This window comes from Melospiza melodia, chromosome 28 (assembly GCF_035770615.1).
Source record: "Melospiza melodia melodia isolate bMelMel2 chromosome 28, bMelMel2.pri, whole genome shotgun sequence".
Taxonomy (NCBI): domain Eukaryota; kingdom Metazoa; phylum Chordata; class Aves; order Passeriformes; family Passerellidae; genus Melospiza; species Melospiza melodia.
In genome coordinates this window covers 6,763,979-6,788,117 of record NC_086221.1, presented here as the reverse complement: position 1 = coordinate 6,788,117, position 24,139 = coordinate 6,763,979, and the positions used below count along the sequence as shown (strand labels likewise).

Below are 24,139 nucleotides of genomic sequence, written 5' to 3'. Positions count from 1 at the left end.
GTCCCTACCCCTCTCCTTGTCCCTATCCCTGTCCTGTCCTTTTACCCTGTCCCCCTGTCCCTTTATCCCTGTCCTGTCCCTCTGTCCCTGTCCCCCTGTCCCTACCCTGTGTTCCTATCCCCGTTCCTCTGTCCCTCTGTCCCCCTGTCCCTGTGTCGCTCTGTCCCTGTCCCTGTGTCGCTCTGTCCCTGTCCCCTATCCCTATTCCTGTGTCCCCCTGTCCCTGTCCTGTCCCTATCCCTGTCCCTGTCTCTCTGTCCGTGTGTCCCTGTCCCTGTCCTGTCCCCGTGTCCCTCTGTCCCTGTGTCCCTCTGTACCCCTGTCCCTGTGTTGCTCTGTCCCTGTCCCTGTGTCGCTCTGTCCCTGTCCCCTATCCCTATTCCTGTGTCCCCCTGTCCCTGTCCTGTCCCTGTGTCCCTCTGTCCCTGTTCTGTCCCTGTCCTGTCCCTCTGTCCCTGTGTCCCTCTGTCCCTGTGTCCCTGTGTCCCTCTGTACCCCTGTCCCTGTGTCGCTCTGTCCCTGTCCCCTATCCCTATTCCTGTGTCCCCCTGTCCCTGTCCTGTCCCTGTGTCCCTCTGTCCCTGTTCTGTCCCTGTCCTGTCCCTGTCCTGTCCCTGTGTCCCTCTGTCCCTGTCCTGTCCCTGTCCTGTCCCTCTGTCCCTGTCCTGTCCCTGTCCCTCTGTCCCTGTTCTGTCCCTGTCCTGTCCCTCTGTCCCTGTGTCCCTCTGTCCCTGTGTCCCTCTGTCCCCCCCGATCCTCCCCCGGTAACCGCCCCCCCCCCCTCCACACCCCCGCGCGCTGTGACGTCACCGCGCTGAGCTCAGCCGCTATTACCATACCGCTCCATTTGCATTCCCTCATTTGCATGCGGCGCGGCCAATGGAACGCCGGGGCCGCGCCGTGACGTCGCGCGCGAGCCGCCCTATATAAACCGCCCGCAGTGCCAGCGGCCGCCAGTCCGAGCGCCGCGGAGCCGCCGGGACCGTCGCGGGTGTCGCCGCGTCCCCGCCGGGATGAGCCAGCGCCACAGCCAGCGCCGCGGGCCCCGGGCCGACATGGTGCCCGAGATCGCCGCCGCCGTGGGCTTCGTGTCCGGCCTGCTGCGGACGCGGGGCTGCGTCAGCGAGCAGCAGCTGCAGGTCTTCAGCGGGGCGCTGCGGGAGGCGCTCACAGGTGAGCTCGGGGAGAGGGCGGTGACAGTGCCCGCTGGCGGCCCTCGGGGCCAGGGGGACACCGGAGCGCTTCCCCCGTGTGCCTTCCAGGACCTGGCGTCCTTTTTAGTGCCGTCTGTGCTCCTTCCAGGACCTGGCGTCCCTTTGAGTGCCCCTTGTGCTCCTTCCAGGACTTGATGACCGTCCCGAGTGCCCCCCAGTCGTTGCTCCGAGGAGCTGGTGTCGCTCTCGTCTTAGTCCCGGGACCTGCTGTCCCCTCCCGAGTGGCCCCGGTGTCACTGCTGGGTCCTGTTGTCCCTCCTGGGCTGTCCCCCGTGTCCCCTCCAGGATCTGATGTCCTTTTCCATGTCGCTCCCGGGACCGGGTGTCCCCTCCCGAGTGCCCCCCGTGTCCCCTCGGGTCGGGCACCCCTCGGGTGTGTCCCGTGCCACTCTCGTTGCCATCTGTCCCTTTGTGTCCCTTTGTCCCATCCCAGCGCCGCTCCCGGCGGTGTCCCCAGTGCTGCCCGGTCCGTGCCGCTGTCACCGCCCGTGTCCCTCCCTGGGCGGTGCGGGGCTCCCTCCCTCCGGCCCGGGGCTCTTATCAGCCCCAGGAGGGGTGGCCGGGCTGTGATAAGGGGTAGCAGAGTGCTGAGCTGTGGGATGGGGCAGCTTTGGGGTGCCCTATCTGCCCCCACAGCCCCTGGCACTGTCCTGATGGGGTTTTTGGGGTGAAGAGCAGCATTTGAGGTGCCCAGTGGTGCTTCCCTCTCGCTGCCACCCTTGGAAAAGGGATTTGGGTACCAAACTTTTGGTCCCGAACTCTTTGGTGCGGAACTTTTGGCACAGTTTTAATTTCCTGCCCTGCCCGGTTTAATTTCCTGCCCTGCCCGGTTCCTTTTGCGCTCCCGGCGTTCAGGGAGGCTCTGCCCGGGTGTTTGTTGGGGTTTGGGTTTTTTAACTCTGAATTTGGTGAGAGCTGACGGCTCTAAACCCCACCTGGCTGCTGGGAGGGAGCACTGCAGACAGCGCTGCTTCCCTGAGGGACCCTTTCAAGGGGTTTTCTTTAGGATTTCACCTTTAAACCCTGAATTTGCTGGTGTCTAAGGGCCCTAAACCCCACCTGCCTGCTGGGACGGAGCACTACAGACACCACTGCAAAACCCTTCAAGGGATTTTCTTTAGGATTTGGCTTTTAAACCCCAAATTTAGTGGGAGCTAAAGGCTCTAAACCCCACCTGCCTGCTGAGAAGGAGCCTTTCCTGGGACACCATTTCTCACTGGGTTTTCTTTAGGATTTGGCCCTTAAATCCCAAATTCAGTGGCGCCTAAACCCCACCTACTTTTGGGATGTCTTTTCTCACAGCTTTTCTCCTTTCCCAGAGCACTACAAACACCACAGGGAAACCCTTCAAAGGGGTTTCTTTAGGATTTCACCTTTTAAAACCTGAATTTAAACCCCACCTACCTGCAGCATATTATTTTCTCACATCTCTTTTTCTCTCCCCAGAGCGCTACAAACACCACTGAGAAAAAAGGGTTTTCTTTAGGATTTGGCCTTTAAACCCCAAATTTAGTGGCAGCTAAAGTCCCTAAACCCCACCTGCCCACTGGGCATCCCTGCTCACTTCCCAGAGCACTACAAACACCACTGAGAAACCCTTGAGAGGGTTTTCTTTAGGATTTCACCTTTAAACCGGAATTTAGTGGCGCCTAAACCCCACCTCCTTTTGGGATACCCTTTCTCACATCTCTTTTTTGCTCCCCAGAGCACTACAGACACCACTGAGAAAAAAGGGTTTTCTTTAGGATTTGGCCTTTAAACCCCAAATTTAGTGGTATCTAAGTGCCCTAAACCCCACCTACCTGTAGGATATTATTTTCTCACGGCCGTTTTTGTTTCCCCAGAGCACTACAGACACCGCTGGTTCTCCGAGAAACCCTTCAAAAGGGTTTTCTTTAGGATTTCACCTTCAAACCCCAAATGTAGTGGGAGATAAAGGCTCTAAACCCCACCTCCCTGTAGGAGGATATTATTTTCTCACAGGTGTTTTTGTTTCCCCAGAGCACTACAGACACCATTGAGAAAAAAGGGTTTTCCTTAGGATTTGGCCTTTAAACCACAAATTTAGTTGCAGCTAAAGGCTCTAAACCCCACTACCTTTGGGATATCTTCTCTCACGGCCGTTTTTGTTTCCCCAGAGCGCTACAGACACCATTGAGAAAAAAGGGTTTTCTTTAGGATTTCGCCTTCAAACCCCAAATTTAGTGGTACCCAAGTGCCCTCACCCCCATCTGCCTTTGGAATATCCCTGCTCACAGCTCTTTTTCACCTCCCCGGAGCACTACAGACACCATTTAGAAAAAAGGGTTTTCCTTAGGATTTCGCCTTCAAACCCCAAATTTAGTGGGAGATAAAGACCCTACGCCCCACCTCCCTGTAGGATATTATCTTCTCACAGGTGTTTTTGTTTCCCCAGAGCACTACAGACACCACTGGTTCCCCGAGAAACCATTCAAAAGGGTTTTCTTTAGGATTTCACCTTCAAACCCCAAATTTAGTGGGAGATAAAGGCTCTAAACCCCACCCACCTGTAGGATATTATTTTCTCACATTTTTTTCCTTCCCCAGAGCACTACAGACACCACTGGTTCCCCGAGAAGCCCTCCAAAGGCTCCGGCTACCGCTGCATCCGCGTCAACCAGAGGATGGACCCTCTGCTGAGCCGCGCGGCGGGGCAGGGCGGGCTGGCCGTGCCCCAGCTGTTCCAGCTGCTGCCCCGCGAGCTCACGCTCTGGGTGGACCCCTACGAGGTGTCCTACAGGATCGGCGAGGACGGCTCCATCTGCGTCCTCTACCAGGCCGCCCGGCCCCACCACGCCAGCCCCTACGGAGGGATGCTCACCTGCAAGAACCAGATGATGCTGGGCCGCAGCAGCCCTTCCAAAAACTACATCATGACTGTCTCCAGTTAAAAAAAAAGAAAAACAAAAAAAAAACCAAAAAGACGCCCCACACCCACCCCCACAAAACACGACAAAAAGAAAAAAAAAAAAAAAATTTTTTTTTTTTTCCTCCTCCTCCTCCTCCTTGTCCTTACACTGCCGAGACACAGGCTACTGTAATACCTCAAGCTGAGGATCTATTTTTGAGATGAAGAGCTTATTTATATTTTTTAAAAAAAAAAAAACCTCCAGAAAATCCAAAATTAAAATTTCGGGCGCCGCTCTGAGCCGAGGCGACGCCCCAGGTGCCTTTTCTAAAGCTGTTGCAAGCTTGTGAGTTTCTCTTTTTTTTTTGTATTATTGTTATTGTTATTATTGTGAAACTGAGATCTGCCTGATGGTGGTTTTGGGGCTGGCTTTGGAATGGGGGATGAGGGGGCGAAGCCAGGCTGGGCAGTGTGGCTGCCTTGTCACCTTGTCACCACGCTGTTGTCACCTTTGCTGCTGGTGCTGCATCTCCAGGTGTTGCAGTGCTGGGTTTGTGGCCTGGATTTGGTGTCACTCAGGGCTGGGGACATTGGGGACATTGAGGTCACCCTCCTGGACGTGCTGCAGCTCTGCCCTGTCCCAACCCCTGGAAGGGCTCACCTGGCACCTGGAGCATGGCAGAGACACCTGGCAGTGTCCCCAAGGTGACCCTGGTGGCACTGAGGGGACATTCCTGCAGCTGTCACCACCCCAGACCAGGTGCCTTTTCTAAAGCTGTTGTGAGCTTATTTCTCTCATTATTATTATTATTATTGTTATTATTATTATGAAGCTGAAATCTACCTAAGGATGATTTTGGGGCTGGTTTTGGAATGGGGGATGAGGGGGTGAAGCCAGGCTGGGCAGTGTGGCTGCCGTGTCACCTTGTCACCACCCTGTTGTCACCATTGCTGCATCTCCAGGTGTTGTTGTAGTGCTGGATTTGGTGTCACCTCAGGGCTGGGTGACCCTGGGGACATTGGGATGTCCCTCCTGGATGTCCTGTCCCAACCCCTGGAAGGGCTCACCTGGCACCTGGAGCAGGGCAGAGACACCTGGCAGTGTCCCCAAGGTGACCCTGGTGGCACTGAGGGGACATTCCTGCAGCTGCCACCACCCCAGACCAGGTGCCTTTTCTAAAGCTGTTGCAACCTCGTGAGTTTCCCTTTTTTTATTGTTATTACGAAGCTGAAATCTGCCTGATTTAATGTTGGATGATGATTTTGGGGCTGGCTTTGCTCACCTTGGAATGGGGGACGAGGGGGGCGAAGCCAGTCTGGTCACCTTGTCACCACGCTGTTGTCACCTTTGCTGTTGCTGCTGCATCTCCAGGTGGAGATTTGTGGCCTGGATTTGGTGTCACTCAGGGCTGGGGACATTGGGGTCACCCTCCTGGACGTGCTGCAGCTCTGCCCTGCCCTGTTGGGTGACACTGGGGACATTGGGATGTCCCAACCCCTGGAAGGGCTCCCCTGGCACCTGGAGCATGGCAGAGACACCTGGCAGTGTCCCCAAGGTGGCACTGAGGGGACATTCCTGCTGCTGCCACCACCCTGGACCTGTGGATTTTCTGCCCTGGTGTCCCCTCTGTGTCCCCTCTGTGTCCCCTCCGTGTCCTCGTGTCCCTGCCCTCCTCGTCCTGCAGGGGTTGGTGTGTGTGTCACCCCCTTTTTGGTGCCTTTTCTCCCCAAATCTGCGTTTCTGGGGGGCTCTCCCTGCTCTCTGTGGGTGTTTTGGGTGTCCCATCCCTTTGGTACAAAACTTTGCACGATTTAAAATTTCTGCTCTCTGCGTTTCCTTTTGCGCTCAGGGAGGCTCTGCCCGGGTGGGTTTTGGGGATTTGGCCTCGGAACCCCAAATTTAGTGGCAGCTAAAGGCCAAAAATCCCACCTTGATTTTGGGAAGGGGCTACAGACACCACTGAGAACCTTTAAACAGATTTTATTTAGGATTTAGCAGTAAATCCTAAATCCTAAATTTGGTGGCAGCTAAAGATCCTAAACCCCACCTTGATTTGGGAAGGTGCTACAGACACCTGTGAGAAACCCTTAAATGTGAATTCCTAAAGAAAACCCTTTAAATCCCAAATTTATTGGCACCTAAAGATCCTAAATCTCTCCTTGATTTTTGAGAGGGAGCTACAAACACCACTGAGAACCTTTAAGTGGATTTTATTTAGGATTTCACCTTTAAATCCCAAATTTAGTTGCACCTAAATGCCCTAAACCCCATTTGATGCTGGGAATGAGCATTACAAACACCTTAAAAGATTTTATTTTTTTTTTTTTAGGATTTCACCTTTAAATTCCAAATTTAATGGCAGCTAAATGCCCTAAACCCCACCTGGATGCTGGGAATGAGCTACAAACACCACTGTGAACCTTTAAGTGGATTTTATTTAGGATTTCACCTTTAAATCCCAAATTTATTTGCATTCTATTATTTTATATATTTCATAATATATTTTTATTGGCACCTAAAGTGCTAAACCCCATTTGATGCTGGCAATGAGCACTGCAAGCACCTTAAAAGGGTTTTTTTTTTAGGATTTCACCTTTAAATCCCAAATTTAAATGCCCTAAACCCACCTTGATTTTGGGAAGGAGCTACAAACACCACTGAGGACCTTTAAATGGATTTTATTTCGGATTTCACCTTTAAACCCCAAATTTATTGGCAGCTAAACATCCTAAACCCCACCTTGATTTTCTGAAGGGGCTACGAACACGTCTGAGAACTTTTAAATGGATTTTCTTTAGGATTTCACCTTTAAATCCCAAATTCAGTGGGACCTAAATGCCCTGAACCCCTCCTTGATTTTGGGAAGGAGCCTTTCCTGTGAAATCCCGAATCCTCTCCCCTTTTCCCACCCCACCGTGGAGAAATTTGGGGTTTGGTTGTTGCAAAACTTCCTGGATTTTTGTTTCTCTCTTCCCCTTTTCCTGACGATTCAAATTCTCAGAGGTTCGTGCAGCCACGTTTCCAAATCCTGAATAAATCAAATTACCCACCCCAGCAGCCCGGCCCTGCCTTTGAAAATTCAGATTTATTTCTGCAAGTTCAGAACTGGAAAATCGACCTCAGTGCTCAAATATTTATATTTTTTAAAATGTCGTTTAATGTTTTTTTTTTTGTTTTTTTTTTTTAATGTTGTTTGTGCCTGAGATCAGAGTTTGGAGTTGCATCACTTCTCTCCTCCTTTCTAAAATTCAGATTTTTGGGGTTTTTTGCAAGTCCAAAATTGGAAAATCAACCTCAATTCTGAAATATTGATATATTTCTTGGTGGAAATATCAGGTTGTTTGTGCTTGAGGAGATCAGAGCAGACTCTGGGCTTGCATCATTCCCATCGTTGCATTTCTCCCCCTTCTAAAATTCAGATTTTTAATTTTTTTTTTTGCAATCCAAAACTAGAAATTCAGCTGAAATTCTCAAATATTTATATTTTTTTAATGGAAATGTCAGGTTGGTTGTGCTTGAGGAGATCAGAGCACTCTGGGCTTGCATCATTCCCATCATTGCATTTCTCCCCCTTTCTAAAATTCAGATTTTATTTCCTTTTTCAAGCCCAGAACTGAAAAATCAACGTCAATTCTCAAATATTTATATATTTTCATTTAAATATCAGTTTCTTTGTGCTTGCAGGCGCTCTGGGCTTGCATCACTTCCCTCTCCACTGGAATTTCCACGTCAGCAGAGCAGGAAGGAAGCTCTGAGGGGAATTTCCACTTGTGCAATAGGTGACCTCACCCACAGCCAAAAAATCAAAAAAAACCAAATTATTTCCCAGTAAAACACATCCCAGTGCTTTAATTTTAACCCAAAAACCAAAAAAACCCAAATTATTTTCTAGTAAAACACATCCCAATGCTTTAATTTCAACCCAAAAACCAAATTATTTTCCAGTAAAACACATCCCAGTGCTTTGATTTTAACCCAAAAACCAAATTATTTTCCAGCAAAACGCATCCCAATGCTTTAATTTTAACCCAAAACCCAAATTATTTTCCAGCAAAACGCATCCCAGTGCTTTGATTTTAACCCAAAAACCAAATTATTTTCCAGCAAAACACATCCCAACACTTTAATTTTCGGGGGAATTCCTCACTTTGACTTTTGTGTTACTTTAATAAAAATGTAGCATCGAAATTTGATTTTATTTTTCCCCTCCCTCTCCCCCAGAGAAGTTTTCCATGGGAGAAATTGATTTTCCAGAAAATTTCCAGGATTTCCCCACCAAAGGAACCCTAAACTAGCCTCATCTCCAAGGTGGTTTTTTTTTTTTAATTTTTAATTAAAAATAAGCTTCAAAACCAACCAGATTTGGGTAGAAACCACTTCAAGCTGTGAATTCCTGAGCTCTCCTGGTGTGGATTGTGAGAAAATGTCTTTGAGGGGATTGGTTGCTGTCATTAATTATTATTATTATTATATTTTAATTTTAATTTTTAATCAAACGGGATCTGCTTCTTGTTTCTTTGGGTTATTTTGGTGGGGATTTTTTTGTTTAGTTTTTCTTTTTTTGTGGGTTTTTAATTCGGTTTTATTTTGTGTTCTTGGGGTTTTTTTGTTGTTTTTTTTTTTTTTTTCTGTTGTTTTTTGTTGCTAGGGTTTTGGTTTTTTTCTTTTTTTTTTCTTTTTTTTTGAGTATTTTTTGTATTTTTGGGGGCGTTGTTCTGGGGGTTTTGTTGGTTTTGGGGCTGTTTTTTTCTGGTTTTTTGGGTGTTTTTTTGTTAGTTTTTTTGAGGGGGGTTTTGCTTTCTTTTTTCTGGCTAGGGGGTTTTATTTTTGGGGGTTTTTTGGGTTTTTTTTGTTATTGGTTTTGGGGGGCTGTTTTGGGGTTTTTGTTTTTGGGGTTCTTTGGGGTTTTTTGGGAATTGTTTTGTTTTTGAGGGGGTTTTGTTTTATTTTGGGTTTTTTGTTGCTAGGGTATTTTATTTTTTGTTTGGGGTTTATTTTGGGTTTTTTTTGTGTTTTTGTGGGAGGTTGTTTTGGGTTTTTTGTTGTTTTTGGTTTTTTTTTGTTTTGATTTGGGCGCTGGTTTGGGCTTTTTGTTTTTGGGGTTCTTTGGGTTTTTTTGTTTTACTTTTTGGGGATTTTTTTGTTTTGTTTTTGAGGGTTTTTTAATTTTGTTTTGTTGGTTTTTTTTTGTTGCTGGGTATTTCATTTTTTGTTTGCTTTTTTTTTTTTGTTTTTTTGTGTACGCTTGTTTTGGGGTTTTTGTTTTTGGGGTTCTTTTGGGGTTTTTGTTTGTTTTGGGTTTCTTTGGGGTTTTTTTTGTTTGCTTTTTTTTTTTTTTTTTGTTTATGATGGGATTTTATTTTGTTTAGTTTCTGTTGCTAGGGTTTTTTATTTTTTGTTTGGTTTTTTCCCAGAGGGTTAATTTGGGGTTTTTGTTGATTTTTTGGGGTTATTTTTTTTGTTTTTTTTAGGGTTTTTGGGGCTTTTTTTTATTGTTGTTGTTTATTTGGTTTGGGGGGTTTTTTGTTTGTTTGTTTGTTTTTTGGATTTTTTTTTTTGTTTTCCTCCTTTTTTGGTGCAAACTCTCAGAATCCTGTGAGGATCTGTAGGATGGATCAGCTGCTCCCTGATGTACAGCACATTTTATCCCCCCAATTTCCAGCCCTGACGCTTTTTGTTACTTTAATAAAAACGCAGAAATCTCAACCCAAAAATCTCTGCCTCGTTCCTGGGAGGCCCTGGGTGTGCAGCCCTTCCTCCTCCTCCTCCTCCTCCTCCTCCTCCTCCAGCTGCTCCCACCCTGGGACATGGCACTTTCTGCTTCCCTCTGTGTGGAATTCTGTAAAAATTCCCTTTTTTCCCTTATTTTCCCATCCATTTTCTCCTTATTTTTCCATTCATTTTTCCATCCATTTTTCCCTTATTTTTCCATTAATTTTTCCATCCATTTCCTCTTCTTTTTCCACCAATTTTCCCTTCTTTTTCCACCAATTTTCCCATCCATTTTTCCCTTATCTTTCCATTTATGTTTCCCTTATTTTTCCATCCATTTTCCCATTCATTTTCCCATTCATTTTCCCCTTTTTTTCCCATCCATTTTCTCCTTATTTTCCCCTTATTTTTCCATTCATTTCCCTTATTTTTCCATCCATTTTCCCATTCATGTTTCCCTTATTTTTCCATCCCTTTTCCCTCAGTTTTTCCCCATCCATTTTCCCCTTATTTTTCCATTCATTTTCCCATTCATGTTTCCCTCAGTTTTTCCCTCAGTTTTTCCCATCCATGTTTCCCTTATTTTTCCCATCCATGTTTTCCCTTATTTTTCCCTTATTTTTCCCTTACTTTTCCTTTATTTTTCCCTTATTTTTCCCTTATTTTTCCCTTACTTTCCCATCCATGTTTCCCTTATTTTCCCATCCATGTTCCCCTTATTTTTCTCATCCATGTTTCCCTTATTTTTTCCCTTATTTTTTCCCTTATTTTTTCCCATCCATGTTTCCCTTATTTTCCATCCATTTTGCCATTCATTTTTTCCCCTTATTTTTCCATTCACGTTCCCCTTGTTTTTCCATCCACTTTTCCAACCACCCCCCAGCCCAGCTGTTAAAAATCCCCACAACCAAAGCCAGGAGGGTCCAGAAAAAAAAAAAAAACTAAAAAACCCCGGTGCTGCCTCCATCCCTCCCCACTCCCGCTGAGCCTTTTCCATGGAGATTTTTCCCCTTTTCCATGAATTTTTTTCCCTTTTCCCGGTGAAAGCTCCGTGCCGTACCCGGTCCAACCACTAGACGGCAATTCCAGCCTGGATTCCGGCTGGAAATCCATCCCGGAGAGGAGGAGAAGCGCTCGGTGCAGGCACTGCAAAGGTTTTATTGACGGCTTTGGGGTTTACAGTTCATGCTGGTGAAATTACGGGATTTTTTTGGGGTTTTTCTTTTTTTAAAATGATCTTCGCATGCAGGAACGACGCGGAGGGTCGGGGTGAGCCCCCAAAAGCTCGGCTGCCCCTTCAATCCTCAAACTCAGCCGCTTGAGGGGCCGAGTTGGGGGATTTTGGGGGATTTGGGATTTTTAGGGAATTCCAACGTGGCTCCGTGATTGGTTTTGGGGGTTTTCATTGGGGTGTCTGAGCTCAGGGGGGTGACAACTCCAGGATTTTTCCCCACCCCTGCCCTGATCCAGGGGTTTGGGAGGAAGATTTGGGATCCCTCTGTTCCTCAGGGGTTTCCCTCGGATCCCAAGGTGGGTTTCTCTCTTTTAGGGTTTCTCCCCGTTACTTCTGGAGCAGGTCGATGGAAAAGGGGGGAAAAGGGAAGGGAAGGGATGGATTTGCTCCTCCAGCCTGGAGAGCTTTAACCCTTCACTCCTGCAGATCCCAAGCCCTTGGGTGCTCATCCCAGGGGGCTCAGACCCGGATTTGGGATGGGGATTTCCCCATGGGAAAAGGGTTTGATCCCCATGGAAGGATGATCCTTTCAGGGGGTTCAGACCTGGATTTGGGATTGGGATTTCCCCATGGAAAAAGGGTTTGATCCCCATGGGATTTCTACATGGAAAAAGGATCTGATCCCCATGGGATTTCCACATGGAAAAAGGGTCTGATCCCCATGGGATTTCCCCATGGAAAAAGGGTTTGATCCCCATGGGATTTCCTCATGGAAAAAGGGTTTGATCCCCATGGGATTTCCACATGGAAAAAGGGTCTGATCCCCATGGGATTTCCACATGGAAAAAGGGTTTGATCCCCATGGAAGGATGCTCCTTTCAGGGGGTTCAGACCCGGATTTGGGATTGGGATTTCCCCATGGAAAAAGGGTTTGATCCCCACGGGATTTCCACATGGAAAAAGGATCTGATCCCCATGGGATTTCCCCATGGGATTTCCTCATGGAAAAAGGGTTTGATCCCTCTGTAAGGAAGCTCCACCCAGGGGGTTCAGATCCAGATTTGGGGTTGGGATTTTTTTTTGGGATTTCCCCCTGCAAAAAGGGTCTGATCCCCATGGAAGGATGCTCCTCCCAGGGGTTTCAGACCCGGATTTGGGATTGGGATTTCCCCACAGAAAAAGGGTCTGATCCTCATGGGATTCCCCCCTGCAAAAAGGGTTTGATCCCCATGGAAGGATGTTCCTCCCAGGGGGTTCAGACCTGGATTTGGGATTTCCCCATGGAAAAAAGGGTCTGATCCCCACGGGATTTCCCCATGGGATTTCCTCATGGAACAAGGGTTTGATCCCCATGGAAGGATGCTCCTTTTAGGGGGGTTCAGATTCAGATTTGGGGTTGGGATTGGGATTTCCCTGTGGAAAAAGGGTCTGATTCCCCTGGAAGGATTTCCCCATGGAAAAAGTGTCTGATCCCCATGGAAAGATGTTCCTTCCAGGGGGTTCAGACCTGGATTTGGGATTGGGATTTCCCCATGGAAAAAGGGTCTGATTCCCCTGGGATTTCCGCATGGGATTTTCTCATGCAAGAAGGGTCTGATCCCCATGGAAGGATGCTCCTTTCAGTGGGTTCAGATCCAGATTTGGGATTGGGATTTCCCCATTAGAAAACGGTCTGATCCCCATGGAAGGATGCTCCTCCCAGGGGGTTCAGACCCGAATTTGGGATTGGGATTTCCCCATGGAAAAAGGATCTGGTCCCCATGGGATTCCCCCACAGGATCTCCCCATGGAACCAAGGGTCTGATCCTCCGGGAAGGATGCTCCTCCCAAATCAGACCTGGATTTGGGATTGGGATTGGGGTTTCCCTATGGAAAAAGGGTCTGAACCCCCTGTAAGGAAGCTCCTTTTAGGGAGTTCAGACCTGGATTTGGGAATTGGGATTTCTCCCCAGAAAAAGGGTCTGAACCTCCTGGAAGGAAGCTCCTCCCAGGGAATTCAGACCCGAATTTGGGGTCGGGATTGAGATTTGCCCATGGAAAAATGGTCTGATCCTCCTGGAAGGATGTTCCTTCTGGGTCTGATCCCCATGGAAAGATTTCCCCATGGGAAAAGGGTCTGATCCCCATGGAAGGAAACTCCTCCCAGGGAATTCAGACCCAAATTTGGGATCGAGTTTGGGATTTCCCCATGGAACAAGGGTCTGATCCCCATGGAAGGATGCTCCTTTTAGGGAGTTCAGACCTGGATTTGGGATTGGGATTTCCCCCCAGAAAAAGGATCTGATCCCCATGGAAGGAAACTCCTCCCAGGGGGGTTCAGACCCGAATTTGGGATCGAGTTTGGGATTTCCCCCTGTCCAAAGCAGGATGATCCCCACCCCTGCCATGTCCCACCCCACCCTGGGACAGGAGCCGCCCATGTCCCCTTCATGGGACGCCTGTGGCGGGATCAGAGCCGGGATCCGAGTGCAAAAAGGGACGATTCCGGAAAAACCAGCGACGGCGCTGCGAGTCGGGCGGGGAAGCGGGAACGAGGGGATCCCCATGTGGGGGACACCAGTCCTGGGGGGGCTCAGATCTCGATGACGGTGGCGCGGCGCAGGCACAGCGGCGCGTCCGGGGGCACCGCGTTGCGTTTGATGGCGTTGCCGTCCAGCCGCAGCACCTGCAGCCGCGAGTAGTTCACCACGTCCACCACGGAGCAGAAGCTGCTGATGGAGAACTCTGTGGGGCGAGAAGAGGTGGTGAGGCCTCGGGGTTTGGGGTTTTGGGGTTTGTGGTTTTTTTGGTGGTTTTTTTGGGGGGTTTTGTGGTGGTTTAGGGTTTGGGGGTGGTGTTAGGGGGTGGTGAGCTCTGCTCCTCCGCTGCCAGCGCCGGGCAGGGAAATTCCAGCCCAGCACATCAGGAAGCGGGAGATGGAACAAACTCCAAAATACATTTTTTTGGGATTTTTTTTCCGTGCAGGATTTGAGCCTAGAGGGCAGCAGAGCTCCAGGAAAAGGCAGCGGGATGCAGGGCGGGAGCGCTGGGATTTGGGGGCTGCACCCATAGAGGGACCCTCGGTGGGGCGGAGGGGCAGGACCGCGCTCCGGATGCTCCAAAGGGGACGGAGCCGCAAATCCCCGATTTTGGGGGGCTGTGAAGGTCAGCGGGACCCGCAGAGGAGGAGGAGGAGGAGGAGCCGGCGGTGGCTCCGCGGCGTTTGTGGGCAGACGGCGGCAGCTCCGCTTTGGAAAGCAAACATTTGGGAATCTGTTCCCGTGTCTGTGCTGCTGGCAGCTCCCCGCTGCGGGGTTCTGTGTTTTCCCTGCAACAGCTGATGGCGGCACTGGCACCTTCCCATCCCCATTCCTGTCCCTATCCAATTCCCATCCCCACCTCCATTCCCGTTCCTGTTACTGTACCCGTTCTTGTTCCCATTCCTGTCCCCATTTCCATCCCCACCCTATTCCCATTCCCCATTCCCATCCCCATCTCCATTCCCGTTCCTGTTCCTGTTCCCATCCCCATTCCTGTCCCTATCCAATTCTCATCCCCATCTCCATTCCCGTTCCTGTTCCCATTCCTGTCCCTATCCAATTCCCATCCCCATCTCCATTCCCGTTCCCGTCCCCATTCCTGTCCCTATCCAATTTCCATCCCCATCTCCATTCCCATTCCTGTTCCCGTTCCCATTCCTGTCCCTACCCAATTCCCATCCCCATCTCCATTCCCGTTCCTATACCTGTACCTGTTCCTGTTCCCATTCCTGTCCCCATTTCCATCCCCACCCTATTCCAATTCCCCATTCCCATCCCCATCTCCATTCCCATTCCTGTTCCTGTACCCGTTCCTGTTCCCATTCCTGTCCCCATTCCCATCCCCATCTCCATTCCCGTTCCCATACCTGCTCCTCTGGGTTTCCCACCACACCAGATGGTTCCTGTGGGTTCCCCACCCCGCTTCCCCACCCCTGCTCACCATCGATCTGGTTCCCCTGCAGGTAGAGGTTCTCCAGGTTGGTGTTGACCCGCGGGATCTTCTGCAGCCGGTTGTAGGAGAGGTCCAGCTCCAGGATGCTGCTGCTGTTGAAGGTGTTGCTGGAGAGCCCTTGGTTGGTCAGGCTGTTGTGGGACATCCTCACGTAGAGCAGCCTGGGGGACACCTGGAAGTACTCGTCGGGGATGGCGTTGATGTAGTTGTACTCCATGTAGAGCTGCTCCAGCGAGGCCGGCAGCCCGTCGGGCACCTTCCTGAGGTTGTTGTAGCTCAGGTCGGCCAGGATCAGCGACTTGAGCCCCTTGAGGGACGCGCCCATCTCGAAGATGAAGTTGTGGCTGAGGTAGAGCGCCGTGAGGTTCTCCAGCCCCTCCAGAGCGTTGGGAGGCACCTTGGAGATCTGGTTGTAGGAGAGGTGGAGCTCGCGCAGCGAGCGCGGCAGCGGGCTGGGCAGCCGGGTCAGGTTGTTGTTGTTCATGTAGAGCCTCTCCAACCTCTGCAGCTTCCCGAAAACCTTCTTGCCCATCTTGTCGCTGCTGATCTGGTTGTTGTGCAGCGCCAGCCACTCCAGCTCGGTGGCGTTGTCGAAGGCGCCCTCCTGGATGGAGGTGACCAGGTTGTTCTGGAAGTAGACGTACTTCATCCGCGACGGCACGAAGGGCAGGTAGCGCAGGTTGCGCGTGTCGCAGTACATGGCCGACGAGAAGTTGGGGGGACAGTCACACTCTTGGGGACACCGCCAGGGCGCCGCCTGCTGCGGCTCGGGCTCGGGCTCCGGCTCCGTGTCGGTGGCGCTGGGGTAGGAGTAGGCGTACGCGGGGCTCTCCTCCTCGTAGTAGGGCACGTAGTTGTAGGAGGAGGCGCGGGACTGCCGCAGGTAGTACTGGAGCCACGCCAGGTCCTCCTCCTCGTTGTACTGGCCCAGCGAGGACGCGCAGAGCCCGGCCAGGATGAGGATGAGGGCGGTGGGCCGAGGCATGGCGATGGAGGGACCTGAGAGGGGACAAAGGCCAGGGAGGGTGAGGTGGGGAGGAAGGCAGGGCTGGCTGGAGGAGCAGGAAATGAAGGAATCCTGCCCAAAAATCCCTGGCTGTGTGATATTTCTCCTGGGTGGAGTTGTGTGATCTTCTCACTTTTCACCTTGGAGAAAATTATGGCCCTGGTGGAGATTTGGGGAAAACCTCCCTTCCAGTGGAAATCTGGGGAGAACCTCCCTCCCAGTGGAAATTTAGGGAGGAACCTACATCCCAGTGGAAATCTGGGAGGAACCGGTGGAGATTTGGGAAAAACCAGCGGAGATTTGGGAGGAACCTTCATTCCAGTGGAAATCTGGGAGGAACCCGTGGAGATTTGGGAAAAACTTCCCTCCTTGGTGGAGATCTGGGAGAAACCAGTGGAGATTTGGGGAAAACCTTCTTCCCAGTGGAAATTGGGGCAGAATCTCCATCCCAGTGGAAATTTGAGAGGAGCCTTAGTCCTCAGTGGAGATGTGGGGGAAACCAGTGGAGATTTGAGAAGAAAACTCCCTCCCAGTGTGGATTTGGGAGGAATTTCCATCCCAGCGGAGATTTGGGAGGAATCTCCACCCCAGAGGAGATGTGCTGGTGAGATCCTGATTTCTGGCTCATTCCATCCCAGTTCCTGGGCAGAGAACAGAGCCTGGGGACGTGTGGATTTTTCTGGGGTCACACGAGGTGCCCCGGGTTGGCTCCGCGTGGGAGGGAGCAGGAGGAATTTGGATCCCCTTGGAGAAGGGATTTGAATTCTCTGCCTGAGAGCGGAATCTGCCAGATCAGGGCGATTCCGGGAGCCTGAGGAGCCTTTTGAAGGAGCTGGAGGCATCTTTTGAAGGAGCTATTTATGCTCCGCTCGCTCGCTGGTGACAGGAATCGCTGTGGGTTTCATCCAGCTCTCCCTTCCCCCACAGAAACGCGGGATGCAGATCCTGGTAAACAAATCCTGCCTGGTTTTGGAGCTGAGATCTCTTCCAAACTCCCGTTTCCCCAGGCACGAAAAGGGGGCAGCACCAGGGAGAGGGGACAACACCTGGAAATGATCCGGAGGAGATCAGGGAGTGAGGCAAAGCCGCCCCCGATCCCCTTGGCCTTCTCCTGCCGTGGCCAGGTGGGGCTGGGAGCGGGAGGATTCCAGCCCTGGAGCCATCCAGGCTCCTCATTCCCGGGATGAACGAGCGCACGGGCGGTTCCTGCAGCCAGGCAGTTTGAAATCCCTCCAGGAATTTGGCTGCTGGGAGCGGGAGAGGATCCGACGTGGCTGGGAGGGCGTCACTGCCAGCTCTGCTCCGGCACGGACAGCAGGGACCAGCAAGGACTAACGGGGACCAGTATGGACCAGTAGGGACCAGGAGGGACAGCAGAGACCAATAGGGACCAGTAGGGACAGCAGGGGACAGCAGGGACCAGTAAGGGCTAACAGGGACCAGGAGGGACAGCAGGGGACAGCAGGGATAGCAGAGACCAGTAGGGATCAGCAGGGACCAGCAGAAACCAGTAGGGACATCAGGGGACCAGTAAGAACCAGTAGGGATCAGCAGGGACATCAGGAGACAGCAGGGACCAGTAAGAACCAGTAGGGACCAGTAAGAACCATTAGGAACCAGCAGGGACATCAGGAGACAGCAGGGACCAGTAAGAACCATTAGGAACCAGCAGGGACATCAGGGGACAGAAGGGACCAGTAGGAACCAGTAGGGACTAACAGGGACCAGCAAGGACCAGTAGAAACCAGCAGGGACCAGTAGGGACATCAGGGGACAGCAGGGATAATCCAGAACCAGTAGGGACCAGTAGGGACCAACAGAGACCAGTAGGGACAAGCGAGGTGAGCAGGGACCAGTAGAAACCAGTAGGGACATCAGGAACCAGCAGGGACCAGTAAGAACCAGTAGGGATCAGCAGGAACCAGTAAGAACCAGTAGGGACCACCAGGGACATCAGAGGACAGCAGGGACCAGTAAGAACCAGTAGGGACCAGTAGGAACCAGCAAGGGACAGCAGGGACATCATGGACAGCAGGGACCAGCAAGGACCAATGTCCCCTTTCTGCCGTGCCAGGGGTGGCCCTGAGGTCACCCGGTGGCCCCTGGCCGTGTCCCCCAGGCTGCAGCAGGGAGGGGACACCCGGGCTGGCACTGCCAGAGGGCACAGAGTGCCCTGCCCTGCCAGCCTGGCACGGGAACAGAGAGGGATTGGGGGATCCAGGTTTGGGGTTTGTCCTTTTCTCCCTGCTCCTGCTCGGGACGGGATCTGGGGATGCTGAGTGCCACGGGGAGCTTGGCAGGGCCAGAGGAGCTCCTGTTCCTCCTCCTCCTCCTCCTCCTCCTCCTGCTGCTGCTGCTCCAGGGCTCTGTGCCTGCTCTCATACCAGAGCCTGCAGCTCCTCCACCCTCTTGGCAGCCCCTTCTTGGGGGCCCTTTTGGGGCAAAACCCCATCCTTGGAGGGAAAACCCCATCCCTGGGGGCAAAACCCTATACATGGGGGCAAAACCCCATCCCTGGGGGCAAAAACCCCATCCCTGGGGGCAAAAAACCCATCCCTGGGGGCAAAAAACCCATCCCTGGGGGGCAAAACCCCCATCCCTGGGGGCAAAACCCTATACATGGGGGCAAAAACCTCATCCCTAGGGGGCAAAAATCCCATCTCTGGGGGGAAATCCCCATATCTGAGGGCAAAAAACCCCATCCCAGGGGCAAAACCCTATACATGGGGGGCTAAAACCCCATTCCTGGGGGCTAAACCCCCATCCCTGGAGGAAAAAAAACCCATCCCAGGGGCAAAACTCCCTCAACTGGGGACAAAACCCCATCCCTGGAGGCAAAATCCCATCTCTGGGGGCAAAACCCTGTACATGGGGGCAAAATCCCCATCTCTGGGGGGAAACCCCCATGCCTGGTGTCAACCCACCTTTCCCAGTGCCCCCCTTCACCCCTCTGGTGACCCCAAATTCTGTCCCCCAGCATCCCCCGCTGTCCCCCCATTGATTGTTGGGGTTCTCTCCCCTCCCTGGGGCTTCACCCCCAGGTTTGGGGTGGGACCTGGTCCTGATGTTCCTGTCCTGTGCCAGGGACTGCACCGGGGGTCAGCTCCTCGTGCCAAGGGTTTGGGGGCATCCGTGGGGTGATGGAACATGGGATGGGATGGGATGGGATGGGATGGGATGGGATGGGATCCATGGGATGGGATGGGATGGGATGGGATGGGATGGGATGGGATGGGATGGGATGGGATGGGATGGGATGGGATGGGATGGGATGGGATGGGGGCCTCCACCCAGCCTGGATGGACATCAGGGAAGGTGTCCAGATCCCAGAGAAGTGGGCACGGAGGTGGCAGAGGGGCAGGAGGGCAGATGGGGATGGGGAGATGGATGGCATGGGAGAGGAGCAGCAGGAAAAGAGGGAAAGGAGACGGACATCAGGAAAAGTGGGCAAAAGGGGAGATGGGCATGAGGAGAAGTGGGCAGGAGGGGAGATGGGCATGAGGAAAATGGGTGGGAAGAGAGCTGGGCATCATGAGAAGTGGGCAGGAGAGGGGAGCAGCAGGAGAAGTGGGCAGGAGAGAGGGGCAGCACGAAAAGTGAGTGGGAAGGGAGATGGCATCAGGAGAAGTGGGCAGGAGAGAGGAGCAGCAGGAGAATCGGGCAGCAGGAGAGGTGGGCACCGGCAGAAGTGGGTGGGAAGGGAGATGGGCACCGGGAGAAGTGGGTGGGAAGGGAGATGGGCACCGGCAGAAGTGGGTGGGAAGGGAGATGGGCACCGGCAGGAGGGGAAGCGCCTCTCCAACATCCCCATCCCTCCAGCTGTGCCACCCCACGCGCAGCCGGGGCGCAGCGATAGAAACCAGCCTTCCAACATATAAAAAAACCCCCAAATAAACAATAAAAAAAAAAAAAAAAACAACCCAAAAAAAGCTGCCTGCAGAAGGCCGGGCCGGACTCACCGCGCTGCCGCTCTCCTCCTGTGCAAAGGCTGCTGCGGGCTGTGCCGTGGCACCGGCAGCATCGGCGGGGGGGGAGGCTCCCGAGCCGCAGCGCCCGTGCCCGCCCCGGATCCCGAATCTTGCGCTGGCACGGCCGGGGCTCGGCGGGGATTCCGGGATTTATTTTTATTTTAAAATTTTTTTTTTTTTTTAATTTTTTTTTTTTTTTTTGATTTTTCAGGGAGTGACCTCCCCGCCGCAGCTTTGCAGGAGAGACTGGCGAGCCCCTGGTGCTGCCTGGCGTTATAAATAACCTGCGATTTCTTTCCTCCCTCTCCCTCCTCTCCCTCCTCTTTCTCTCTCTCTCCAGCCTTTTCTCTCAGGAGTGTTGGCACTTTCCAGGCTCCCTCTGCTCAACGACTTAGCGGGATTGGGATGTTGTTTGTCAGGGCTCTCCTGCGTTTCTCATCAGGGAGCTGCGAGGAGGCCTCTGGCCAGGTTAGGGAATGTCGGGTTTTGGGGATGGTGGGGGGAAAATGAGGAATTTTCCCTGAATTTTTAACATGACCAGGAGGGGAATGTCAGGTTAGGGAATGTCAGGTTTTGGGGATGGTGGGGGGAAAAACGAGGAATTTTCCCTGAATTTTTAACATGACCAGGAGGGCAATGTCAGGTTAGGGAATGTCAGGTTAGGGAATGTCAGATTTTGGGGATGGTGGGGGAAAAATGAGGAATTTTTCCTGAATTTTTAACATGACCAGGAGGGGAATGTCAGGTTTTGGGGATGGTGGGGGAAAAATGAGGAATTTTTACATGACCAGGAGGGGAATGTCAGGTTAGGGAATGTCAGGTTTTGGGGATGTTGGAGAAAAATGAGGAATTTTTCCTGAATTTTTTACACTTCCAGGAGGGGAATGTCAGGTTAGGGAATGTCAGGTTAGGGAATGTCAGGTTTTGGGGGTGCTGGAGAAAAATGAGGAATTTTTCCTGAATTTTTTACACTTCCAGGAGGGGAATGTCAGGTTAGGGAATGTCAGGTTAGGGAATGTCAGGTTTTGGGGGTGCTGGAGAGAAAACGAGGAATTTTTTTCCCGGATTTTTTTCCTGGCCAGGAGGGGAATGTCAGGTTAGGGAATGTTGGGGAAAAATGAGGAATTTTTCCTGAATTTTTACATGACCAGGAGGGGAATGTCAGGTTAGGGAACGTCAGATTAGGGAATGTCAGGTTTTGGGGATGTTGGGGGGGAAAAGGGAGTTTTCCCTGAATTTTTTACACTTCCAGGAGGGGGGATGTGGGCCCTGCTCCGAGTGCTCCCCAGGAAGGCTCAGTTTGTGCCGTGCTGCCGTTAAATATTTGGGATAAACATTTCCACGGACGATAAGGCAGCGGCATCCAAAGTAAATAAATTCCCCAGCAAAGGGGCCACTGTGACAGCGGGGATTTGTCTTCGGGTTTGGCAGCCTGGGGTTGCCAAGCTGGCGTTTCTGCAGGCTGGGAAAAAATCCATGTGGGATTGGGGGGTCTCGTCCATCCCATCAGGATTTGGGGTCTCAGTCATCCTCGTGGGATTTGGGGTCTCATCCTTTCCCGGGGATTTGAGGTTCTCATCCATCCCCTGGGATTTGGGATCTCATTTATCCCATCAGGATTTGGAGTCTCATCCATCCCACCAGGATTTTGGGATCTCGTCCATTCCCAGGATTTGGGGATCTCATCCATCCCCTGGGATTTGGGATCTCATCCACCACCCAGTATTTGGGGTCTCATCTATCCCTCAGGATCTGGGATCTCATCCGTCCCATCAGGATTTGGGGATTTGATCCATTCTCTGGGATTTGGGATCTCACCCATCCTCTGGGATTTCGAGTCGCATCCATTCTTCTGGGTATTTGGGATTTCATCCCTCCCCTGGGATTTGGGGATCTCATCCATCCTCCAGAGATTTTGGGGTTTCATCCATCCCCCAGAGATTTGGGATCCCATCCATCCCATCAGGATTTGGGATCTCATCAGTCCCATCAGGATTTGGGGATTTGATCCATTCTCTGGGATTTGGGGATTTAATCCATCCCCCCAGGATTTGGGGTGTCATCCATTCCAGCAGGATTGGGGGTTTCATCCACCCCCCAGGGTTTAGGATCTCATCCATTCTCCTGGGATTTGGGATCTCGCCCATCCCGCAGGATTTGGGATCTCATCCATCCCCTGGAGATTTGGGATCTCATCCATCCATCTGGGATTTGGGGTCTCATCCATCCCCTGGAGATTTGGGATCTCATCCATCCATCTGGGATTTGGGGTCTCATCCATCCACCGGGATTGAGGATTTCATCCATCCCCCAGGGATTTGGGGTCTCGTTCACCCCCCAGGATTTGGGATCTCGTCCATCCCCCAGGATTTCGAGTCGCATCCATTCTTCTGGGTATTTGGGATTTCATCCCTCCCCTGGGATTTGGGGATCTCATTCATCCTCCAGAGATTTGGGGTTTCATTCCATCCCCTGGGATTTGGGGATCTCATTCATCCTCCAGAGATTTGGGGTTTCATTCCATCCCCTGGGATTCGGGATCTCATCCATCCCTGGGATTTGAGGTCTCATACATCCCCAGGAGATTTGGGATCTCATCCATCCCTCAGGGATTCAGGATCTCATCCATTCCCTGGAGATTTGGGGTCTCATCCATCCCCCAAGATTTGGGGATCTCATCCCTCCCACCAGGATCTCATCCATCGCTCAGGATTGGGGATCTCACCCATCCTCTGGGATTTCGAGTCGCATCCGTTCTTCTGGGTATTTGGGATTTCATCCCTCCCCTGGGATTTGGGGGTCTCATCCATCCAGGATTGGGGGTTTCATCCATCCCCTGGGGGAAGGGAAGGGAAGGGAAGGGAAGGGAAGGGAAGGGAAGGGAAGGGAAGGGAAGGGAAGGGAAGGGAAGGGAAGGGAAGGGAAGGGAAGGGAAGGGAAGGGAAGGGAAGGAACCCGGAGCTCCCGGATCCTCCCGGCAGCCTGGAATCATTTAGCAGCGCTCAGCAGGTGCCAGCTCCCCCCCCGGGCTCCGTTCCTCCTTGTTTTCCATAGGAAATTCCCAGCCCAAACATCCTCCCGGGGCGGGGGAGCCCTGCGGGGATCCTGAGGAGGAGGAGGAGCGGCAGCAGCGATGTGAGCGCGGTTCGGTGGCCGCGCTTGGAGGGACACGCTGTACAGCGGGGACTCGGCCAGAAATCCCGAGTGTTTGGGATGGGAAATGTGCCTGGAAAGCACAGCCCGTCTGCAGGCAGGGAGGATGCGGGGAAAGTGGGAAAAGAGGGCAGGGAAAGGGAGGAAAACCCCAGGGAAGGGAGGTGGGGAGGGGTTTGATCCCCTCTGAGCGGTGTGGTGGCAGCTGGAGCAGGAATCTTCCTCCTCTTCCTTGTCTTCCTCCTCTTCCTCCTCTTCCTCTTCTTCCTTGTCTTCCTCCTCTTCCTTCTCTTACTCATTTGCCTTCTCTTTTTCTTCTTCCTCTCTCCAGCTACCTCTGGATTGCTTCATCCGTGTAGGGAACCCTCATTTTCTTCATCTTCCTGCTCTTCCTCCTCTTCCTCCTCTTCCTCTTCTTCTTCTCTCCAGATACCTTTTATTGCTTCATCCATACAGGGAACGCTTCTCTTCCTTTTCTTCCTCCTCTTCCTCATCTTCCTTCTCCTCCTTCTCTTTCTCCTTTTCCTCATTTTCCTCCTCTTCCTTCTCCTCTTCCTCTTCTTCATCTTCTTCCTCTTCTTCCTCTCTCCAGGTACCTCTCATTGTTCCATCCATGCAGGGGACCCTCATTCTCTTCATCTTCCTCCTTTCCCTCCTCTTCCTCCTGCTGCTCCAGGCACTCCCTGGCAGCAGAGCTCTGCTCTCTGTGGGCCCCCCGGAATTAATTCCCTGTGCCCAGGGAAAGGTCCCGATGGATTCCCACCACCCTGGACCTGAGGGAGCCCTGAGGGAGCCCAGGAAAGGGAACCCTGAGGGGCTCCAGGAAAAGGAACCCTGAGGGACCCATGGAAAGGAATCCTGAGGAACTCCAGGAAAGGGAAACTCTGAGGGATTTCAGGAAAGGGACCCTGAGGGGCTCCAGGAAAGGGGGAAAGGGAACCCTGAAGGACTCCAGGAAAAAGAACCCTGAGGGACTCATGGAACGGAATCCTGAGGGACTCCAGGGAAGGGAATTCTGAGGAACTCCAGGAAAGGGGGAAAGGGAATCCTGAGGGTCTCCAGGAAAGGGA

At 52.0% G+C, this 24,139-nt stretch overlaps 2 protein-coding genes across 2 annotated transcripts; one reads left to right on the top strand and one right to left on the bottom strand.

Annotated features, from left to right (window-relative positions):
- The first annotated feature begins 978 nt into the window (after nt 1-978).
- BTG2 (BTG anti-proliferation factor 2) lies at nt 979-5,321 on the top strand. The gene is made up of 2 exons (XM_063177958.1): nt 979-1,173; nt 3,783-5,321. The coding sequence occupies exons 1-2, from the start codon at nt 1,014-1,016 to the stop codon at nt 4,124-4,126; spliced, it is 504 nt and encodes a 167-aa protein (XP_063034028.1). The 5' UTR covers nt 979-1,013; the 3' UTR covers nt 4,127-5,321.
- Nucleotides 5,322-10,937: 5,616 nt separating this feature from the next.
- FMOD (fibromodulin) lies at nt 10,938-20,077 on the bottom strand. The gene is made up of 3 exons (XM_063177931.1): nt 19,908-20,077; nt 14,931-15,941; nt 10,938-13,694 (listed from the first exon to the last, which is right to left on the bottom strand). Exons 2-3 carry the CDS (start codon nt 15,925-15,927, stop codon nt 13,543-13,545), a joined length of 1,149 nt encoding a protein of 382 aa, XP_063034001.1. The 5' UTR covers nt 15,928-15,941; nt 19,908-20,077; the 3' UTR covers nt 10,938-13,542.
- Between the last annotated feature and the right edge of the window lie 4,062 nt (nt 20,078-24,139).

Bases quoted from the DNA above. Each gene is read 5' to 3' on its own strand.
- BTG2 (XM_063177958.1), top strand. From the start codon at position 1,014: ATGAGCCAGCGCCACAGCCAGCGCCGCGGGCCCCGGGCCGACATGGTG. The intron at 1,174-3,782 runs GTGAGCTCGGGG...TTCCTTCCCCAG, and splicing joins GCTGCGGGAGGCGCTCACAG to AGCACTACAGACACCACTGG.
- FMOD (XM_063177931.1), bottom strand. From the start codon at position 15,927: ATGCCTCGGCCCACCGCCCTCATCCTCATCCTGGCCGGGCTCTGCGCG. The intron at 13,695-14,930 runs GTGAGCAGGGGT...CTCGCCCCACAG, and splicing joins GCAGGGGAACCAGATCGATG to AGTTCTCCATCAGCAGCTTC.